The 21,085-nt window shown below is 41.5% G+C and overlaps 1 protein-coding gene across 5 annotated transcripts; it reads right to left on the minus strand.

Annotated features, from left to right (window-relative positions):
• Nucleotides 1-7,583: 7,583 nt before the first annotated feature.
• Nucleotides 7,584-20,535, minus strand: LOC124870433. 5 transcript variants are annotated; one of them, XR_007038768.1, is made up of 8 exons: nt 18,725-20,535; nt 18,509-18,627; nt 18,272-18,394; nt 18,132-18,197; nt 17,860-17,948; nt 17,096-17,199; nt 8,867-8,937; nt 7,584-7,974 (listed from the first exon to the last, which is right to left on the minus strand). XR_007038768.1 is itself a non-coding variant. In XM_047369109.1 (8 exons), the coding sequence occupies exons 2-7, from the start codon at nt 19,062-19,064 to the stop codon at nt 17,127-17,129; spliced, it is 810 nt and encodes a 269-aa protein (XP_047225065.1). In that variant the 5' UTR covers nt 19,065-19,880; nt 19,971-20,535; the 3' UTR covers nt 16,844-17,022; nt 17,096-17,126. The 5 variants fall into 5 exon arrangements, 4 of the variants coding, with proteins under 4 accessions (XP_047225066.1, XP_047225065.1, XP_047225068.1 ...); XM_047369109.1 differs by lacking the exons at nt 7,584-7,974; nt 8,867-8,937 and adding an exon at nt 16,844-17,022 and having other exon boundaries at nt 18,725-19,880; nt 19,971-20,535; XM_047369112.1 differs by lacking the exons at nt 7,584-7,974; nt 8,867-8,937 and adding an exon at nt 16,844-17,022 and having other exon boundaries at nt 18,725-18,903; nt 19,314-20,535.
• Nucleotides 20,536-21,085: the final 550 nt, after the last annotated feature.

Here is a 21,085-nt window from a genome sequence, read left to right on the forward strand (position 1 = left end):
TTGGCACCAGCTGAATTTCTGAACCTGAGGATGAAAAAAAGGGAGCGGGAAAAACACCACCACAGTCTGCCAGACATGTAACAGTAACAATAAGACAATGACTATTTCAACATGGAAAGACTCACAAATGAGAGAAACACAGAGATGGCAATTAGAAGAGTTTATTTGCTGATATTTGTTTTCTTTGGGGCTTGGACCCCGGTGGAAGACATGGATGCTGATAATGACATGAGCTTGAATGAACATCTTAGGGTTAGAATTAGGGAAGTCTTCCCCCCAAAAATGGGTCGAGGACAGGGCCGAGGCTGAATATAAACAGAATGTTGGTTAGCATGAATGAAGTGAGATTGATAAGTGAATTGTAGATGTGATGAGATCAGAATAATAAGAGGAGAAGATCAAACTGACTGAATGGAAAGATGAGAGCCTGCCAAGGTGTGGAGAGGGATGGACTGTGCCTGCCAAGGCGTAGAGAGGGATGGACTGTGCATGCCAAGGCATGAGAGGGATGGACTGTGCCTGCCAAGGCGTAGACAGGGATGGACTGTGCCTACCAAGGAATAGAGAGGGATGGACTGTGCCTGCTAAGATGAAGAGAAGGATGGACTGTGCCTGCTAAGGCATAGGAAGAATAGAATGTGCCTGCTAAGGCGTGGAGAGGGATGAACGGTGCCTGCCAAGGATTCTAAGGGGTCTAGAAAAATGAATTATGCCTGATAAGCATAGAGAAAGATGGATTGAGCCTGCTGAGGCATGGGAAGAGGGATTAAATGAACTTGCCAAGGCGTAGGTGAGCAATGATCTAGAGGTTTAGCAAATATTTATTTATTTGGCGCTCGGACCCCGGTGGAAAACATGGATGCTGAAAATGAGATGAGTTTGAATGAACATCTTAGTATTAGAATTAGAGATATCTTCCCCCAAAAAGGGCAGAGGCCGGGGCTGAAACAGAAACGGTACGGGAGTTAGTATGTATAAAGTTGGTCTGACTGGCAGGGCGTAGAGAAGGGATGATCTGTGCCTGAAAGGATAACAAAGAAAATTAGTGAGCTTGGCAAGGCATGAGGGCTGGACTGTGCCTGACAAGATGTAGAGAGGGTGTGGCGTGTGCCTGACAAGGCATAGAGAGGAATAGTGCATGCCTGACAAGGCATAGAGGGAGATTGATCTACAGAGAACGAAGTGATGAGAATAAACGTGGGAGACATAACGAATAACATCAGCTGATGGATGTTGGAGGATGGGGACCTTGAAGAAAATGAGGGGAGAGAATGAGGTTTGATGAAACAATCTTACATAGAAAGGATAAGTCTAAATTGAAAAGGCCAACCACCACCAGTTAATGTAGACGCTCTTACCTAAGAGCTGATAGATCATTGAGCAGAGAGCACAGAATGGAAGTTTGGGCAGACATATGAAGAGAATGCTGAAGTTGAGCAGCGGCCGAGTTGTTGTAGGGAAGCTGTGGAAACTCCTTGGGTAGCTGTTGAAGTGGCTGCCCCGATTCTGAATGAGTGACCTGAGAACCGACAGGGAGAAGGTTGCATTGAACTAAAAGTTGCCTCAGAAATTTGAGGAACCAGATGGCGATCATAGGAACTCCTTCTGGAGTGAGGAAAAGAGGCATGAAGGGTGAGCTGATTTGTAATGTGAGAGCAAAAGTGAACATGGTTTGGAAAGGACAAAACATGCCATTGAGGCAAACAATGGAAATGAAACATACCTTTAGCTTTGGCTTGTTTGAGGTAAAGTTTGAAATGGCCTGGATAGAACTTGAGGTCTGAAATGGCTAAATCTCTAGATGGCACAAATGAATTAGATTGAGAAGTAAATTTGCTTAGTCAAAGAAAGCCGTAGAAGGCAAGGAGTGTCATAAGGAGATTTTTAAGGAGGGGAAGTGTTATAGACCTCTGGGAGTGTTTTGAGATGCCTTTGAGGAAAAGTTTATTGGCGTGATAAGTGAAATGGCTCGGAGTGGTCTCAGAAAGATGATCTTTTGAGAAAAATGTATGCCTGCTAATAGGCTGCGGATATAGGGGAGCTTGAAACGACGATGTTCAAAACAATGAGTAATGAAAGCTAGGACTGTCTGAATGGTGTGTTATTAGCAAGGCAAAATTTACAAAGGTTTGCCAGCGAAGGAATAGGCTTTGAAAGTGGAAGGAGCTAGACCTGAGATACAGCAATGTTGGCTGATTGCGACGGAGGGAGGAGAGAAAGGAATAATTAGAGTAGGGTGAAAGTAGGCTGATGGACAGAGACGGCGCAATACCTGAAAATCTAAAACGAGACACGGCATTGTCTACTGAATTAGAGAAACCTGGAACATGATGGGCAGAAATGATGAACTTTTGAGTTACGGCCTGCCAGGATTCGACGGAGGTAACAGCTATGCCCGAGAAATTACCTTACTAATATTGTCTGTTCATAAATTGTTTCGTAAGTGTTTGTTATTCTGCTGCGGCAGTAATACAGTTAATGCTTATATTTAAAAAAAAAAAACTCTTAGTCCGGGAAGGTGCTGTAAAATGATTGTCGCAAACTGAACAGAGTAGTGCCGACCTGGTATGCAGAAAGAAAGTGTGCTCCATTAATATGACGGGAAAAGATATATTTAAGATGTATCAAAACAGTAAATGGTTCCTTATTGCCTGGTTGATAAGGGAACAAGGTTGGTATAAATGTTTGAATGCGTAAATGAATATGAATATTTAGATATTCTACAGAGCAAACAGATTGCTGTTAAATGTAGCTTTTGTTTGTCTTTTCTTTTCTTTCCTTCCCAGTGCAGGGTGCTAATATTCTTTGGTACGTTAGTCACGCTTAAGTGCAATACGAAGGTTTACTAGTTTCAATATTATAAGCTAAGTAAAGTCACAGACTAATTGAAATATTATGTGTCACATTTATTTTGTTTAATCGTACAGAGAAAATATAGAAGGCGATGATTACAGTTTAATAAATATATGTGGTAAAACAGGGGAAGATTGTCAATGGTGAAAGAGGGTTGTAATAATTTAAGATAAATAATTCATTTATGGTAAAGAATAAGGCAAAACAAAAAAGGTGAAAAGCAGCATATTGTTAGTTATTAAAGGTATTACGTTCTGTATATGTTTTTTAGCTCTAATGATGTGTTCACATGCAAAGCTTTGTCAACAAAGGATTTTGTTGTGAACCATCCCGTTTGAGAGACCATCTTTTCGACCAGGACTAGAGACCGTAAAAACACTGAAACGAGAGCTGAGAGAACGACGTCGCCGTAAAAGAAGGAGATACCATTACAGTTCGTAAGGAAACTATAGCGGGAAGCCAGCAGCTTAACTTCGGCCGGGCAGACGTGCTGGAAGAAAGGAAAAGAAAAACAGAGCACTTTAATGGCCAACAGGATTCCGCAGGAATTAGAGGTGGCTTGTGTCATGATAAAATTTCAGTGGCGAGAATAGACCAGTCTAGGCAGACTCCTGATTGAGCGAGGGTGGATGCAGCTTTGGCAGAGAAGGCTTTGTGATATTGATAGAAAAACTGGGAAGCCATGTTTGAGATGTAGGTCGATGAAGAGGGAGGGATGGGATCGAGCCTATTCTATACTGGGGTTAAGAACAGGAGAAGTCTCTGAAATGCTTAAAGGCGGCACAAGCTCGCCAAAAGGGAGATTCTTAGTAAGGCGGGGATGAGGTGATTTAAACATAGCAGTAAAGCATCAGGAGATGGTAAAATGTGAGAAACCAGATTAATGAGCTGCCCCTGCAGGATTTGGAGTGGAGAAATCCAAGTCTGTAGTGCAATCTGTATGTCACTTTATCATTTCAGGTGCAGTTTGACCTGTGTGGTCGTTGGGCTCATTTTCACTGTGACAGATATAATAGAGACTGTCACAGAATCTATTAATGCATAAAGTGTTTGCAGGGGCCACTTGTATCATATGTAATATGTAATCTATGTACTCTATACTCTAAATGTTATGAAAACTTTACCAGTAACCTTTTAACAGTCAACAGCAGCTTTCATACTGAAAGCTGGCAGTAGGAAGAAATCCTGAAACTTGCAGCGCAAAAATAAAATTCAGTTGTATTTCTGCCAACTTATACCCATTTAATTCTCTCTGGTCCTCTCCCTGATCTGACCAGTGACGACATGTTTAGCCACATGCTGTCATTCAACTGCTGGCTATCCAGGTGATATCCTGAAAACGATGTGGGCTACATTGATAATTTGCAAACATTTTGGGGAAAACCTGGTCTGATCTGGAGAGACGGCATCCATTTCACTTTGGATGGAGCTCCTCCTTTTTCTAGGAATCTGGCCAAATTAATTAGTTCTCCAAAACTCTGACAACCCAGGGTTCAGACCAGGAAGCGGGGTTGTAGTTGAACACTCCTCTCACCATGAAAATCTCTTAAAAATAAATTAAACTCAGACAGAAAACTAAAACAAGTTCTTCAAGAATTTGTCAGTACTTGTCGTCTTCCGTTTCATCTGGGACTGGTTCGCGGGGACAGCAGACTCAGTAGAGACACCAAGACTTCCCTCTCCCCAGACACCTCATCCAGCTCCTCCGGGGGTAGCACAAGGCATTCCCAGGCCAGCTGAGGGACATAGTCCCTGTAGCGTGTCCTGGGCTGTCCCATGTTCCTCCTCTTGGTGTGACGTGCCAAAACACTTCCGAGGGAGGCGACCAGGAGGCATCCGGTATAGATGCCCGAGTCACCTCAACTGGCACCTCTCGATGTGTAGGAGCAGCGGCTCTACTCCGAGCTCCTCCCAGATGGCCGAGCTCCCCACCCTATCTATAAAGGAGTGCCCAGCCACCCTACAGAGGAAGATCATTTCAGCCACTTGTATCCGGGATCTCGCTCCTTCAGTCATGACCTAAAGTTCAAGGCCATAGGTGAGGGTAGGAACGAAGACTGACCGGTTTTCAGCTCAGCTTTCTCTTCATCAAAACGGACAAGCCAGTGTCCCCATTACTGCAGCAGCTGCACAGATCCGTCTGTCGATCTCCCGCTCCATTCTACCCTCACTGGTGAACAAGACCCCGAGATACTTGAACTCCTCCACTTGAGGCAGGAACTCCCCTCCAACCTGAAGAGGACAAGCCACTTTTTTCCAGTCAAGAACCATGGCCTTGGAGTAGCTGATCTTAATCCCAGCCGCTTCACACTCGACTGCAAACCACCGCAGTGCATGCTGAAGGTCTTGACTAGAGGTGGCCAGCAGGACCACGTCATCTGCAAAAAAAGAGAAAAGTCCACTGGTCCCCAAACCAGACCCCCTCCGGCCCTTGGCTGCACCTAGAAATACTGTCCATAAATGTTATGAACAGGACCAGTGACAAAGGCCAGATTTGCTGGAGTCCAACATGCAATGGGAACAGGAACGACTTAGTGCCGACAATGTGGCCCAACTCCTGCTCCGCTTGTACAGAGACCGGATGGCCCCTTTGTTAGGGGCACCCCCCCACAGGGCACCACAAGGGACACAGTCGAATTCCTTCTCCAGGTCCACAGAAAATATGCGGACTGGTTGGGCAAACTCCCTTGAACCCTCGAGTACCCTACAGAGGGTGTAGTGCTGGTCCAGTGATCCACGGCCGGGACGAAAACCACACTACTCCTCCTGAAGTTGAGGATAGATTATCGGCCGGACTCTCCTCTCCAATTGCCTGGCATAGGCCTTACCGGGGAGGCTGAGGAGTGTAATCCCCCTATAGTTGGATCACACCCTCCGGTCACCCTTCTTATGAAGGGGGACCACCACCCCGGTCTGCCAGTCCAGAGGCACTGTCCTCGACGGCTACGCAATGTTTAAAGCACAATGCTGGAAAATTGGAGAGAAAATGGTGCTCAACACAGAGGACTCCTATTTAATCTGTAAAAATAGTCTACAGTTGAATAAAAACACACTTCACCAAGCTAGAACAGCTTATTTCTCATCATTAATAGAAGAGACTAAGAATAATCCTAGGTTTCATTTTAGTACAGTTGCTAAATTTACACAGTCACAGATCTGTTGAGTCACCCATTCCCTTAGCTCTCAGCAGTCATGACTTTATATCAGATGTTCAGTGTTGACATTATTAAAGTTTTTGTGTATTTCATTGCTCTCATTTGTTGTTCTGTTTTCTCATTGGTTTATTGTACGTCGCGTGACATGTCTAATTTATTGGACCTGTATGAAATAAAAGGTGTGTGTGCTCCTCAAACAAAAGAGGGGAGAAATACCACGAAGCTGAGCTGAGCTGAGCATTATGCGTGTCGTATTTGCTGCTGCGTTAAAAGTGACTCTGTGAACAGGTTATGGGCCCAGAACAGAATCAGACCAGAAGAAATCAGCAGATCAGGAAGAAGTATGAACAGTTTGGACATTAATGCACAAACAGGTAAATGCCACGACGGACAGTGTGCACCTGCTCTTTAAGTGACTAAAGAACATGAACAGAAGAGAAAAGAAAAGGATATGGCATATAGTCGCTGGTCAAGACTTCTTTTTGATGGAGGTGAGAAAAACTATGAATTATGGGAAACAAGGTTTTTAGGACATCTTCGATTACAAGGGCTGAAGGACACAATTTTAACAAGTCCTATCGATGAGGAAGAAGAAGAGACAGAAAAATACCGACGCTTATGCAGAGCTCATACAGTTTTTGGATGACAAAGGTTTGTCACTTATAATGCATGATGCGGCAGACGGACGGATGTGCGGCGCTTCGAATCCTGCGTGAACACTACGCCGGTGTTACGTCGATTCGCGTTTCCCCATCAGATACGGTTTCCCCAGCGTCTCCTTGCTGCTCACGCGGCAAAAAAGGCACGTGTTTGTTTAGCGCTCGTAACCAGTGCGCCGTGCTTGCGCCGCAGGAGATCTACGGACACCGTGAAAGCTCAAACAACGTGTTTCGGCGAAGCTATCTCACTTTTTTGCAACTGTGCTCTCATCCGAGATTATATATATATATATATATACACACACATACACGTTTCCCCTTGTGTTAAACTGGGTGATATGAATGGTGCTTCATCACTTGGACTAGAATATTAGTTTATAAAAACATGTCTGTTTTTGCCCATTAATGTCCCCTAACTTCAGTCAGTCAGTCATTTTCTACCGCTTATTCCATAGTGGGTCGCAGGGGAGCTGGTGCCTATCTCCAGCAGTCTATGGGCGAGAGGCAGGGTACACCCTGGACAGATCGCCAGTCCATCACAGGGCAACACACAAACAACCATGCACACTCATTCATACACCTAAGGGCAATTTAGAGTGAACAATTAACCTAACAGGCATGTCTTTGGACTGTGGGAGGAAGCCGGAGTACCCGGTAAGAACCCACGCATGCACGGGGAGAACATGCAAACTCCATGCAGAAAGACCCCAGGCTGGGAATTGAACCCAGGACCTTCTTGCTGCAAGGCAACAGTGCTACCAACTGCGCCACCGTCCCCTAACTTAACATTATGTTTTCTCTCCCTTGCCTATTAGAAATGAATGATCACACCTTTTACCACAACAGTAAAATTTGTATACATACTTTGAATTGGTCCAGATAATATTTATTTACAGCTTCAACATAAGAAGACCATAGACAGACATATTGGCTGGACAAAAATTAAAACTAGACAAATTTACAGATACCTCATTACAAAATACCACAGGAATAATCGTTTTTAGGCTTAAAAATTAAAATATACTGTCAAACCTTCAAGAACATGTTGTTTAAACATAGGTCATTCAATTAAAGATAAGTATTCAACATAAATACAATGTGCTTATTTTTAAAATTTAAAATAAATAATAGTATAACAACAATTGGTGTAATTCCACCTGTAGATAAACACTGAACAAATTGCAGAGTTGTGAAAAACCTCAACAAGTCATCTTCCCTCAACAGGCCTTACAAATAAAAGCTGCTGATGTGTTTGGACATCCACAGCAAACATGGTGAAACCACCTCAAGCACACATCACAGGATATCTGCAGAACAAAAATATTTAAATTTATTGTAATATTTCATCTGTCATGTAGGTACACACATAGCATATATTTTAATGTTTCATCTACTATTAAGACTTATTGCCTAAGGGTGTAAAATATTTGATCTTGGGATCTATATGCAAGATTAACAATGTTAATAGGGAAAGTCAGTTAATCATCAGTTTACTTCCTTTTGTAGTTGACTGATGCAAGGCTCACCTTGAATGATCTGTATTTTATACAGGAGCTCCTTTGTGGCCCTTTGGGAGAAAGTCCCAGTCACAGCAACTAACTTGTCTGTTTACCGTTTTCTTCAAGCCATATCTGGAACTTATGTACCCTGACAACATCATAGTGTGTGTCAGTGCTTATTACAATACACTTACAGACCCTCTCCATCCATAATCCTTCATCACAGGCAAACATTATTCTGTGCCAAATCCAACAAATAATTGGGACTCAACAAATCCAAAAACCTTTTTGAATAATTAGCCTTCTTTCAATGTACTTGAAATATATGTAGCTGTCTTTCATATACACACTAACACAAAAGTAAATGTTTGGATTTTGGGGCTTCCTTCTTTCTTTATGTGACATAAGGCCATATCCCAATGAATGTCTTCATGGGAGGTACAGTCACACATGTCTGCTTCAAATGCCAAATAAGCACTTGGGAACTCCTTAGCCTGCACAGTCTGGTCCAGGAGCTACACAAAGCACTTTCCTTGCACCTCTGAATTTTATTTAAAGTGTTTAATTTTAATTTTAACATCATTCTAGCAGCAATAGTATTACCTATTAACTTTTTTGTACTTTATGATTTCATGTATAAAATATTTATCTTAAAGTGTCAACATTTTCTAGAACACTGTATTGAGAAATATGATTATACCCAAATGATGCTCTTCTTCTCTTTGGGATCGTCTTTCTGTCCACAGATGCAGCAGATATCTGTCAAGTCATCTGCAAGGATGAAAGTGGTTATAAACTAATTGTCCAGTTTGCAAACTTTAGTACATACCCTAGAAACACAGATAGTTTTACTTTATGGAGCTAAATGGACCTTTAAATGATGTAGTTGTTATCTTTTATGAGAGCTACTTTTGTTACCCTCCAGCACAGTGACTGCAATATGCCAACGTAGCAAGAGACATTAAGGACATCCTTCAATCAAACGAGGTGTGAAAATTTTGACAAGTGGGCGGGACTTCCGGTGGCTGGGACATCCTAGGGCGGGACTTCCGGTGGCTGGGGCTTCCTGTGACGTAACCGGATATCATCATTAATCGGATGTTGTCATTAGCCGGATATCATCATTAATCGGATCTTGTCATTAACTGGAAGTTGTCATTACAAGGAAGCAAATCTTTCTAATTGTATGTTTTTAGATGTTTTTTACATCTAAAAACAAAACATGCAGTTTCTCCACTTTAAAAGGTCACTCAATTTAATGCAGGCACATCACACGAAATTCTGATAAAAAGAGAGAACCTGACAGATTGTAAATTCATTTTGTTTTAACACGGGGGGTTATTTAGATGCTATTTAGAAAAGAAGGATGAATTGGCTTCTGTTGTAGAGATGATCTAAAACAGAGAAACCAATGAACTGAAAAAAATTGTTATGAGTGCTCAGTATCCTGTTTCCAAATTAGAAATGGATTCTACAGCTAAAAGACTTTGTTTGGAATCATGAGAGACTCCATTTGGTAAAATGGATGATAATTTTACTTACCTTAAGCTTTTCTTTTTTTCATCTTAGAGCAATAGTTATTGATGATTTAGAGAAAACAGTTTTCTCCTCATTCCACGTGGGAGCCAGAGGTTGTAACCAGTATGTCTATGTAAAACGTAACAAGAAACTGAAAAAAAAATAAAATAAAGGTTATAAAATCCTCAGACATGTCACTGTTTATTGAATTAAAGCAGACAACTTGTGTATTGTCTCAGACAGTCTTCACACCAACTGTAGTCAAAAGTAATTAAGAGGAAAATAGCACTTTCCTGGCTATAAGTCTGGAGCATTGTCTGACAATACACATCCACTGTTTAATGAATTAACGCGTCTGCGCTGTTGCTGAGGTGTCTCGGGGGGGTATGGCCAAGGGGCGTAACTAAGGTGGTGTAGTCAGTCATCCCTGGTTCTATCGAGAGCTACAGCGCAATCTTTACTGGGAGATCGGCTTCAAATCTGGTAGCTATTACACTGAAATATTTTTAGAACACTTGTAAGGAGAAGCTGAAAAACAAATGTCGGAAAATATTTCAGGAAACGAAGAAGGTGAACATTCTGCTTCTATCGAAAGATACAACGCAATCTTCCGTAGTAAGTATTCATCTTTAAGAATTTTTAAGTGCTTGTGAATGCTCGTTGGATAATAATAATGTTTAACTTATATTCTTTAGAACCCACGAGTGATGAGCTGGATGGTATCGTTTTTACACAGTCTGACTATGGTAATTATTAACTGCAACAACAACATCTAGTTTAGTCAACTGGTGAATGCTATTTTGTGATTTAAAAAATAAATGAGATAAATTCTACTTACAGATTTAACAAGAGACGTATTCCTGAACGTTGGAGAGGTCAGCGTTTGTAACCGTCTGCCTCTGAAAAAATCAAAGTTGAGACGGAAACTTGTCTTTAAAAAGACAATCCGATCCCAGCTAAACATGAAATAGAGGGCAAAACCATTCATGTACCACAGTCACCTGACCGTGCGCCGGAAAAATTAACAGCTCCGGAAGAGGAGAGTAAGTAAAAAAAAAATAATAATATATATATATATATATATATATTTCTAAGCATATGTTTTCACAGGTCTATGCGATATTGCAGACTTGTTTTAACCCCTGATAAAATATTTTACAGATATATCGAATGATTTAATCCAGAACCCAAGCCTGGATAACATTCAGCAGAACTGTAGCAGTTCAGTGCAGGAAGAGTTGGAACCGCCCGGAACCGTTCAAATACCCCCGTGTAAGTTATAGTTATATTCAAATCTTCACAGAAACAAGATTTTTTTTTTTTTTTTCAAAAGACCTGCATTGTCAGGTGTTGGATGGGTGCAAAAACTTGTTATCACTCATGTAAAAACTTTGTGTTGCAAGGCACCTGCACTATGCCTTCCTCCCTGTGTGTGTGAGATCATTGTTATCTCTGTGTGAACCAGCCTCCTTTCCGTCTCACACACACACACCCTGTCTGAACTGTCTGTTGAACTGTGCATATAAATAAAGAGATAGGGTGTCAAAAACTTTGTAGTTTCACTGCAAAGTGGGCTACCCTTGTCACAAGTAACTCTGACTGTATCGTTCTTACCTCTGAGTTGACTAAATAATACCTAACATCAGGTAACTTTATTTTGTTTCACAGAATATCTTAAATTGAGGAAAAGACGGCGACTCTGTGCTCTTTATACCAGGGCAAGGCTTGTTAAAGGTTTATTGAATGGTAAGTTTAATTCTTCTTATACTCATTTACCTACTGAATTAATTCGCATATTTCATTTATTTATTTTTTTCTTTATCTTTCCAGAGGCAACGTTGATGGTGGAGCAGATTTCATCGAGACCTGGACAGCAACAGCGCAGAGAGAGAGTTCCCCAATCCTTACGTGATCGTTGTATTAAAGCATTATGTTTAACGCTTCTGGCAGCATGTCAGACATTGTTAGTGAAACATTGCGCTGATATCAAGGTAATTTAAACTGATCCCTGGGTCTTCTTCTTCTGATACTCATGTTAATATGGAAAGCCAGATCACACATGCGCTGAATGAGATAAGGAATGTTGTTGCTCATCTTAATGAAAGTCCTATTAATGCTGATGTAGACATCCCAGTTTTATGCTCACTCTGACGACTACTTGTTAAATAATGAATAAAACAAACACCTGAGGGTATACAGGTCCTTCTCAAAATATTAGCATATTGTGATAAAGTTCATTATTTTCCATAATGTAATGATGAAAATTTAACATTCATATATTTTAGATTCATTGCACACTAACTGAAATATTTCAGGTCTTTTATTGTCTTAATACAGATGATTTTGGCATACAGCTCATGAAAACCCAAAATTCCTATCTCACAAAATTAGCATATTTCATCCGACCAATAAAAGAAAAGTGTTTTTAATACAAAAAACGTCAACCTTCAAATAATCATGTACAGTTATGCACTCAATACTTGGTCGGGAATCCTTTTGCAGAAATGACTGCTTCAATGCGGCGTGGCATGGAGGCAATCAGCCTGTGGCACTGCTGAGGTCTTATGGAGGCCCAGGATGCTTCGATAGCGGCCTTTAGCTCAACCAGAGTGTTGGGTCTTGAGTCTCTCAACATTCTCTTCACAATATCCCACAGATTCTCTATGGGGTTCAGGTCAGGAGAGTTGGCAGGCCAATTGAGCACAGTAATACCATGGTCAGTAAACCATTTACCAGTGGTTTTGACACTGTGAGCAGGTGCCAGGTCGTGCTGAAAAATTAAATCTTCATCTCCATAAAGCTTTTCAGCAGATGGAAGCATAAAGTGCTCCAAAATCTCCTGATAGCTAGCTGCATTGACCCTGCCCTTGATAAAACACAGTGGACCAACACCAGCAGCTGACACGGCACCCCAGACCATCACTGACTGTGGGTATTTGGCACTGGACTTCTGGCATTTTGGCATTTCCTTCTCCCCAGTCTTCCTCCAGACTCTGGCACCTTGATTTCCGAATGACATGCAGAATTAGCTTTCATTCGAAAAAAGTACTTTGGACCACTGAGCAACAGTCCAGTGCTGCTTCTCTGTAGCCCAGGTCTGGGGAATGCGGCACCTGTAGCCCATTTCCTGCACACGCCTGTGCACGGTGGCTCTGGATGTTTCTACTCCAGACTCAGTCCACTGCTTCCGCAGGTCCCCCAAGGTCTGGAATCGGCCCTTCTCCACAATCTTCCTCAGGGTCCGGTCACCTCTTATCGTTGTGCAGCGTTTTCTGCCACACTTTTTCCTTCCCACAGACTTCCCACTGAGGTGCCTTGATACAGCACTAAGGGAACAGCCTATTTATTCAGAAATGTCTTTCTGTGTCTTACCCTCTTGCTTGAGGGTGTCAATAGTGGCCTTCTGGACAGCAGTCAGGTCGGCAGTCTTACCCATGATTGGGGTTTTGAGTGATGAACCAGGCTGGGAGTTTTAAAGGCCTCAGGAATCTTTTGCAGGTGTTTAGAGTTAACTCGTTGATTCAGATGATTAGGTTCATAGCTCGTTTAGAGACCCTTTTAATGATATGCTAATTTTGTGAGATAGGAATTTTGGGTTTTCATGAGCTGTATGCCAAAATCATCCGTATTAAGACAATAAAAGACCTGAAATATTTCAGTTAGTGTGCAATGAATCTAAAATATATGAATGTTAAATTTTCATCATGACATTATGGAAAATAATGAACTTTATCACAATATGCTAATATTTTGAGAAGGACCTGTATTTATACTTCTTTTTTTATTTTGTACCCGTATTTAATAGAGAAACAGAAAAAAAAACACATTCAGATAATAAAGATCAATTCAAACATTGCAATCTTTAAAAAAAACAAAACTGTTATATATGTATACCAGTAGAAAGCCGAGAGAAAATACAGAAAAGACAAAACAAGTCATCAATCATCTGAGATCGGATCGTAGCACTCTGAGACAGAGTTAAGCTGCTTGAGACAATCATTACCGCTCATCTTATCGTACATATCAGTGATTGCACTATGGAAGCCTTGTACCGATTTCAGTTCATATAAAACCGTCTCAGCAATCGTTTTCACTCTGAAGTCATCTGCTTGTATGCGTCGAAGTGTCAGAAGTTTCCGAATAGCAGGAAGGTGCTTGGGGTTTACAAGTCGTCGCACAATGCGTTGAAAGTTGACTTGGTAATACTCCTCCTCCAATATCTCCAGGCACTGATGCTGTCGTTTGCTCGGGTGGTTCGTAATGCACCCATAACAGGTTTCTTTGACATAGTTCAAACAGGCTATGTTGAATAAATGAAGTATTGCTGTTTTCACCGTATTGATGAGAGAGCTTGAGATCCAGCCGTCAATTTCATCACCCTGATTACTCTCCTCCTCCTCTGGTGAAGGCTGAGGGGCAGGTATCGGGTCTGGAGTTTGTGGGGAGGGTGAGTAGCTGATGGTTGCCTCGTCCTCCACGATCACCCTCTTGTCTTCAGGTTGGATATCTGTGTGTACAGACTCAGCCACGCATAGCGGTGAATAGAGGTCGGGTGAAGGCGGATGATACGATCTGAGGTTGTATCCTGTCGGTGTCCCTGAACTGAATAGGGACTCAAAGAGCTGCGACGATGAGGCGGCTGGTGAGTAGAGGTCTGGAGAAGGTGGATGATACGGCCTGGTGTTGAAGCTTTTATCATCATGATCAGGAGAGAAGACGGTCTCTTCTTGCTGGCTGTAGAGGTCCCAGTATGGTGTTTTCCCGTACGCTCCATACATTCTCAAGGTTTGCCGCCCGCCGTTATGAAGAAGAAGAGTCTGTGAGCTCGCAGTTAGACCCTGATATATAGCGCAGGAAGGTGGGAGGGTCCTCAAGAAGGGGAGTGGGTCCTCAAAAGAGGGTGGGTCCTCAAAAGAGGGTGGGCTTTAGATCCACAACAGGGAACGTCAGGATTCTTTTCACTGACATAACATCAATCCAGCAGCGTGAGTTTTCGAAAAGGTTGGAAAGACGCTGTCCAATTTCATTCATCTTCTCAACCCAAGCATCATACGGTAGAGCCAGCACAGTCTTGAATACACCGCAGTTCTGATTTAATTCCTCCAACACAAACAGATCTGAGGGGGTCGTCTGGTTATTCTTGCGTTTGCTTGCCTGAAAAGACCAGCGGCCATTTGCTGTGGTTTTTGACCCCCACACTGCACTAAAGAGAGGTTCTCTCACAACTATTTCAACATCGGAAGGACACATTCTCATCCTTTTTGCTGGTCGAGGAGAGCTTTCATCTTCATCCTCCCTTTCGTACACTGAGACTGATTCAGGGTTATCGTTAAGGTGTGGGATTGCCAGCCGTAACACAGCCCAGTCGTTGTGGGTGAGAGTACACAGAGCCAATGATCCATTAAATACCTCATCTTGATCCAATGGATACAGGCAGAGCTCTCCTATTTCGTACATGAAAATATACCCCCAGCTACCGCTCAGTCCATATGGTTCCAAAGACCACTCTTCCTGCAGAGTGTCGAACGGAGGCCTTTGTACCTTGCATAGGTAATATGTTGATTTCTTCGGGGCATCCATTTCACGGCGCGTATGCCTGTAGACGGTTACTGGGGTTTCACACAGAAGAGATGTACGTCTTAGCTGACCTGAGGCCTGTTTTTCATCCATTGTTGTTGGTGAAGTTGAATCATCATCTGCAGAGTATGTTACGATAGGAATTCCGATAGGTATCTCAGACGAGGAAATAGATGATGTAGATGGTTGTTCATCATCTTGGCACATCTTGCTTTTCTCCCCGGTTTGATGAAAAACTCTCTTAACTCTAACCATTGTTCAACAAGCGTTCTTTTCCAGCGAATGCTGCAGGTAAATTGTTGCGTTTTTAGTATTTAAAACAAACAATGAAGAACGCCCCTCTGTTTTTTAATTTGTTGATTCTAGATTCGCCCCCTAATGACGAAATCCTATTAGCGTGCTTAGTTACGCCCCTTGGCCATACCCCCCGAGACACCTCAGCAACAGCGCAGACGCGTTAATTCATTAAACAGTGGATGTGTATTGTCAGACAATGCTCCAGACTTATAGCCAGGAAAGTGCTATTTTCCTCTTAATTACTTTTTGACTACAGTTGGTGTGAAGACTGTCTGAGACAATGCACACCTGTGGATGTTTAGAGGTCTGCCCATCTATTCATTAAACAGTGGATGTGTATTGTCAGACAATGCTCCAGACTTATAGCCAGGAAAGTGCTATTTTCCAGAGCCAGGGATGACTGACTACACCACCTTCAGCGCGCTTAGTTACGCCCCTTGGCCATACCCCCCAGAGACACCTCAGCAACAGCGCAGACGCCTTAATTCATTAAACAGCGGATGTGTATTGTCAGACAATGCTCCAAACTTATAGCCAGGAAAGTGCTATTTTCCTCTTAATTACTTTTGACTACAGTTGGTGTGAAGACTGTCTGAGACAATACACAAGTTGTCTGCTTTAATTCAATAAACAGTGACATGTCTGAGGATTTTATAACCTTTATTTTTTATTTTTTCAGTTTCTTGTTACGTTTTACATAGACATACTGGTTACAACCTCTGGCTCCCACGTGGAATGAGGAGAAAACTGTTTTCTCTAAATCATCAATAACTATTGCTCTAAGATGAAAAAAAGAAAAGCTTAAGGTAAGTAAAATTATCATCCATTTTACCAAATGGAGTCTCTCATGATTCCAAACAAAGTCTTTTAGCTGTAGAATCCATTTCTAATTTGGAAACAGGATACTGAGCACTCATAACAATTTTTTTCAGTTCATTGGTTTCTCTGTTTTAGATCATCTCTACAACAGAAGCCAATTCATCCTTCTTTTCTAAATAGCATCTAAATAACCCCCTGTGTTAAAACAAAATGAATTTACAATCTGTCAGGTTCTCTCTTTTTATCAGAATTTCGTGTGATGTGCCTGCATTAAATTGAGTGACCTTTTAAAGTGGAGAAACTACATGTTTTGTTTTTAGATGTAAAAAACATCTAAAAACATACAATTAGAAAGATTTGCTTCCTTGTAATGACAACGTCCGGTTAATGACAACATCCGATTAATGATGATATCCGGCTAATGACAACATCCGATTAATGATGATATCCGGTTACGTCACAGGAAGCCCCAGCCACCGGAAGTCCCGCCCTAGGATGTCCCAGCCACCGGAAGTCCCGCCCACCTGTCAAAATTTCAACACCTCGTTTGATTGAAGGATGTCCTTAATGTCTCTGTAGCATTTCCACATCCTTACGTCCGGCAGGAAAAACAGGCTGTTGTCCCTCAAGTATTTTCTCTACAAACTGAAGTACAAACACAAAACACATATAGCCCAACATGTATCTCAAGTGAATATAGGAGTACATTTTTTAATACCTTTATGGCAAACACGCCGCAAGAGCTGGAGTCAGGTTGTGGGGGGTGTGGATGTGTGTTGCACTCCCACCTTGACACATTCATGCCCTGTTTCTTCACAAGAGCTATAAAAAACAGCAAGGTATTAGCAACTATCTATCTGAAACATGCCTGTTTCATGCAGAACAGTAAGCTTGCTTTGACAAATAACTTTTAAAAATAAACATATTTAGTTCCTTGCGTTCCTTTCTAACTTACCAAAAAAATAGCATACATCAAAGATATTTACTTGTGTATATGATTTGACCAATTTGTTATGTAATTTTGCTTCATGGTTCATCCTGGAGGATTTGTGCCATATAAATAAACACAATTTAAATTTATAGAATTATCCTGCCATCACATTTTTATTGATACAACTCAAAGAAATACAAAGCATGACAGGAGAAATAACTGATAATGCAAAGGATACACTTTTTTTTTCAAGGACAATTATGTGCCATTTATGATGTTGATGTTTGCAATTAAAAGTCTTGCCATTTTATAGACTAAAAAGGCTGTATATCACAGCAATTACAATGTGATACGTTATACCACGGACCGCCTGCATCCACAATTGAAAAGGCATGCTTAGTCATCGAAAATATTGAAAAATAAAGGCCTCTGTTTGTCTGATGTAGAGCTACTGATGGTCTCAAAAAAGTATCCAAATTATTTCCTTCTCAACTACCCAAAAATAATAAAACTTTGTCATGAAAATAAAAAATCACAAAACATACACATACCTTGATATTTCTTGACATCTCTTCAACTTCTGACTACTTTCCCCAAGTAAGTCCAGAGGAAGAGATTTTCTCTGTTTTGGAAATATAATCTGAAAAGACATGAACAGATATGATTTGGCTACTAACTGTCTGCCTTGTATTGCTTTAAAGGCGCATGAATGTAAGATACTTAAATCGAGAAATTCAACACCTGTGATGGACTTTTTAAAACTTTGAGTAAAACAAAGGAATTGGGGAGGAACTGTCTTTATTGATGATATGCAAACACTTACAATGACAAACCAGTGATGGTTGTCATTAACAATGCCATACAGAGTGCTGTAGTCTGTTGGATCCCACTGAAAAATTGAAACACTGATGTCAGCATCATGATGCCTTTTAAGGTAATTGTAAAACAGTTCAAACAACCAACCTTGAAGCGTGGAATTTTTATTTGCCACACAGCAGACATGCCAAACGAGTCGATACACAGCACTTTCTCTGCTGAGGATGTATTATGCTTTCTCTCCAAATATTTCATGTAGGCATTGATCAGCTAAAAAGATAGGTCTTTGTTTGTTAACTTGCACAATCATATTATTATAAGAATACCCATCCAGTGCAGTGACATTTCTAAATTGGGGATGGTTAGAAAAACTATGTGTTTTACCTCGCTCTCGAGTTCCCTTCCTGGTGCTGTTCTGAAAATATCAAAGTAAAACAGCTTATAAGGCCCAACTTTAGAAAGAAGAACAGCCGCTGTCATGCCATCCCAGGCTTTCCGGATATCTAAAATAAAACAGGAAAGAATTTGAGATTTTGGATGTGAAACTCATACAATACACATGTACATTATATTTACATTGAAAAGTGTCCAAAAACATACCCTGCTCTACTTTTGTAGACCCTGAAAATGGTGGCACAGCAGGATCCGTAGCAGCTTCAACACCTTGAAGGGTGGAGGCTGGATCCCCAGCAGGTTGAGTGGAGGAAGCAAGGTCCCCAGCAGGTTGGGGGGGGGGGATTCTCATATATAAGCAGATTTCAAATACCTTAAGGTGTCCACTGTCGAATATTGGATATTTCAGATGTGAAAACATACCTGGCAGACCAATATTTTCCAAAACCTTAAACATGGTGGTTATCCATAACCACAAAAAATTTGAATAACATTTAATGTGTTTTAGGGCAGAAGGAAATAAAACAGGTGGATGAACTTGGTACATTAATTGTGAATTATTGGAAATGTCTCTTACAAAAATTTAGATTATGATTGCAATTTCTTTTGTCTGTTATTAATGTAATATGTTACCTTATCACAAAATACCACCAGAGATAGTGATGTTTTATTTGTACATTTATAAAAAATTTCCATCAAGAGTCAAAACTAAACGTGACCTAAAATATTGTCTTTACATCTACAGGGCTCTGCATGTAGAATGTAATACAGACAGACAGACAAAATCATGTCTCACCAGGATGCTCTCTGGAACCTCACATGGCATACGAGCCTCTGTTCCAAAGAGGAGGAAATATGGTGAAAACTTTGTTGTGTATTGTTTTTTGGTTCTGAGTCCAAACATCACAGCATCCAAGTAGGTGTCCCAAGTGTCTGGTCGCTCGCTCACAAGTTTGCACAGTGCTCTGAAAACCAACATTTTATCATTTGCTTGCTAAATTAATTGAAAGAAGCTCCCAGCCACTGTGCCAATGTGGACAAATTTACCAATCCAGTCCTGGGAGTTTTCGACCTAAAGAAAATGATAACCCATTCAGTAATTGATGTCACAAAAAAGTGCGGGGTCACACAAAGGGATTCCACTGCAGCAGGCCACACAGCAGACATGCCAAAGCGCCCCAAAGCGATAAAAGAACTTCAAAATGCATTGTGCAACATCTGCTGCCGTTTTAGACGGTAAAGGATAGGCTTCAGACCATTTTGTAAAATAGTCAACCATGACTGCAATGTACTGGTTCCCAGCCTCTGTCTTAACCACCTTTCCCATAAGGTCCATCCCAACAAGCTCAAATGGTTGACTCACCTGAAAAAGTAAAAGAAAACAGAGAATAGCACTTTGACCAGGGATAATAAAATATCCTTCTTGTAGTGTTTTGATATGTATGTCACTTACTTCAATTGGGATGGGTTTTGTCTCCTGCTTAATTGTCAGTGCACTTTGCTGGCATTGCACACATTGATTGACCTAAAGAACCAAATTTTTTTATAAAATGTCAACCATCAAAAAGCTGTTATAAGCTAAAACAATACATGAATGTAATAGGATTTTGATTTGTTTTCTGTTTATTCTGGATTTAGAGATTTCATAATTTGTTATTTGTGTTTTGCCCAAATTATTCTTTGTCTTGATTAAATCAAGCTTATTTCTGTTTCTGTAGTGATAATGGTATATGTAATAAATGTAGCATTTTTGTAGCTTTGGAGGAGAGGGTGTCGGAATTGGAGGCACGGCTCCGCGCTGTTGAAAAACCAGCAGATAGCTGAGGCCCCTTACCCAGCGAGGGTAGCTCTGTGTAGCAGTTCTTCAGCAGAGCCCGCGCAGCTGGGGCCTCAGGTGGCTGGCTGACGGTACGTAGAAAGCATAGTCCTAGATCCCAGCCCACAGGTCACCACCAACCCGTCTGCGTTTCTAACAGATTTTTCCCGCTCAGTGACACACCCGCTGAGAAGCCAACTCTGGTAATTGGCAGGTCCATAGTCAGAAACGTGGCACTAGAGACACCAGCGACCATAGTCAAATGCCTGCCAGGGGCCAGAACAGGTGACATCAAATCCTACCTGAAACTGCTGGCTAAGGATAAGCGTAAATACAGTAAAATTGTTATTCACGCTGGTGGTAATAATGACACCCGGTTACGTCAATCGGAGGTCACCAAAGTTAGTGTTGCTTCAGTGTGTAAGTTTGCCAAAACAATGTTGGACTCCGTAATTTTTTCTGGTCCCCTCCCCGATCTGACCACTGACGACATGTTTAGCCGCATGCTGTCATTCAACCGCTGGCTGTCTAGGTGGTGTCCAGAAAACAATGTGGGCTACATTGATAATTGGCGAACATTTTGGGGAAAACCTGGTCTGATCCGGAGAGACGGCATCCATCTCACTTTGGATGGAGCAGCTCTTCTTTCTATGAATCTGTCCGAATTTATTAGTTCTCCAAAACTCTGACAACCCAGGGTTCAGACCAGGGAGCAGGGTCGTAGTTTAACACTCCTCTCTGCAGCTTCTGTA

The sequence above is a fragment of the Girardinichthys multiradiatus genome, chromosome 6 (assembly GCF_021462225.1).
Source record: "Girardinichthys multiradiatus isolate DD_20200921_A chromosome 6, DD_fGirMul_XY1, whole genome shotgun sequence".
Taxonomy (NCBI): Eukaryota; Metazoa; Chordata; class Actinopteri; order Cyprinodontiformes; family Goodeidae; genus Girardinichthys; species Girardinichthys multiradiatus.

What these genes read in the sequence shown, in the direction of transcription:
- LOC124870433 (XM_047369110.1), bottom strand. Translation starts at nt 19,064, where the DNA reads ATGTACCAAGTTCATCCACCTGTTTTATTTCCTTCTGCCCTAAAACAC. An exon ending in GAAGGGAACTCGAGAGCGAG is followed by an intron (nt 18,395 to 18,508) that starts GTAAAACACATA and finishes CTATCTTTTTAG; the next exon opens with CTGATCAATGCCTACATGAA. An exon ending in TAAAAATTCCACGCTTCAAG is followed by an intron (nt 18,198 to 18,271) that starts GTTGGTTGTTTG and finishes TCAATTTTTCAG; the next exon opens with TGGGATCCAACAGACTACAG.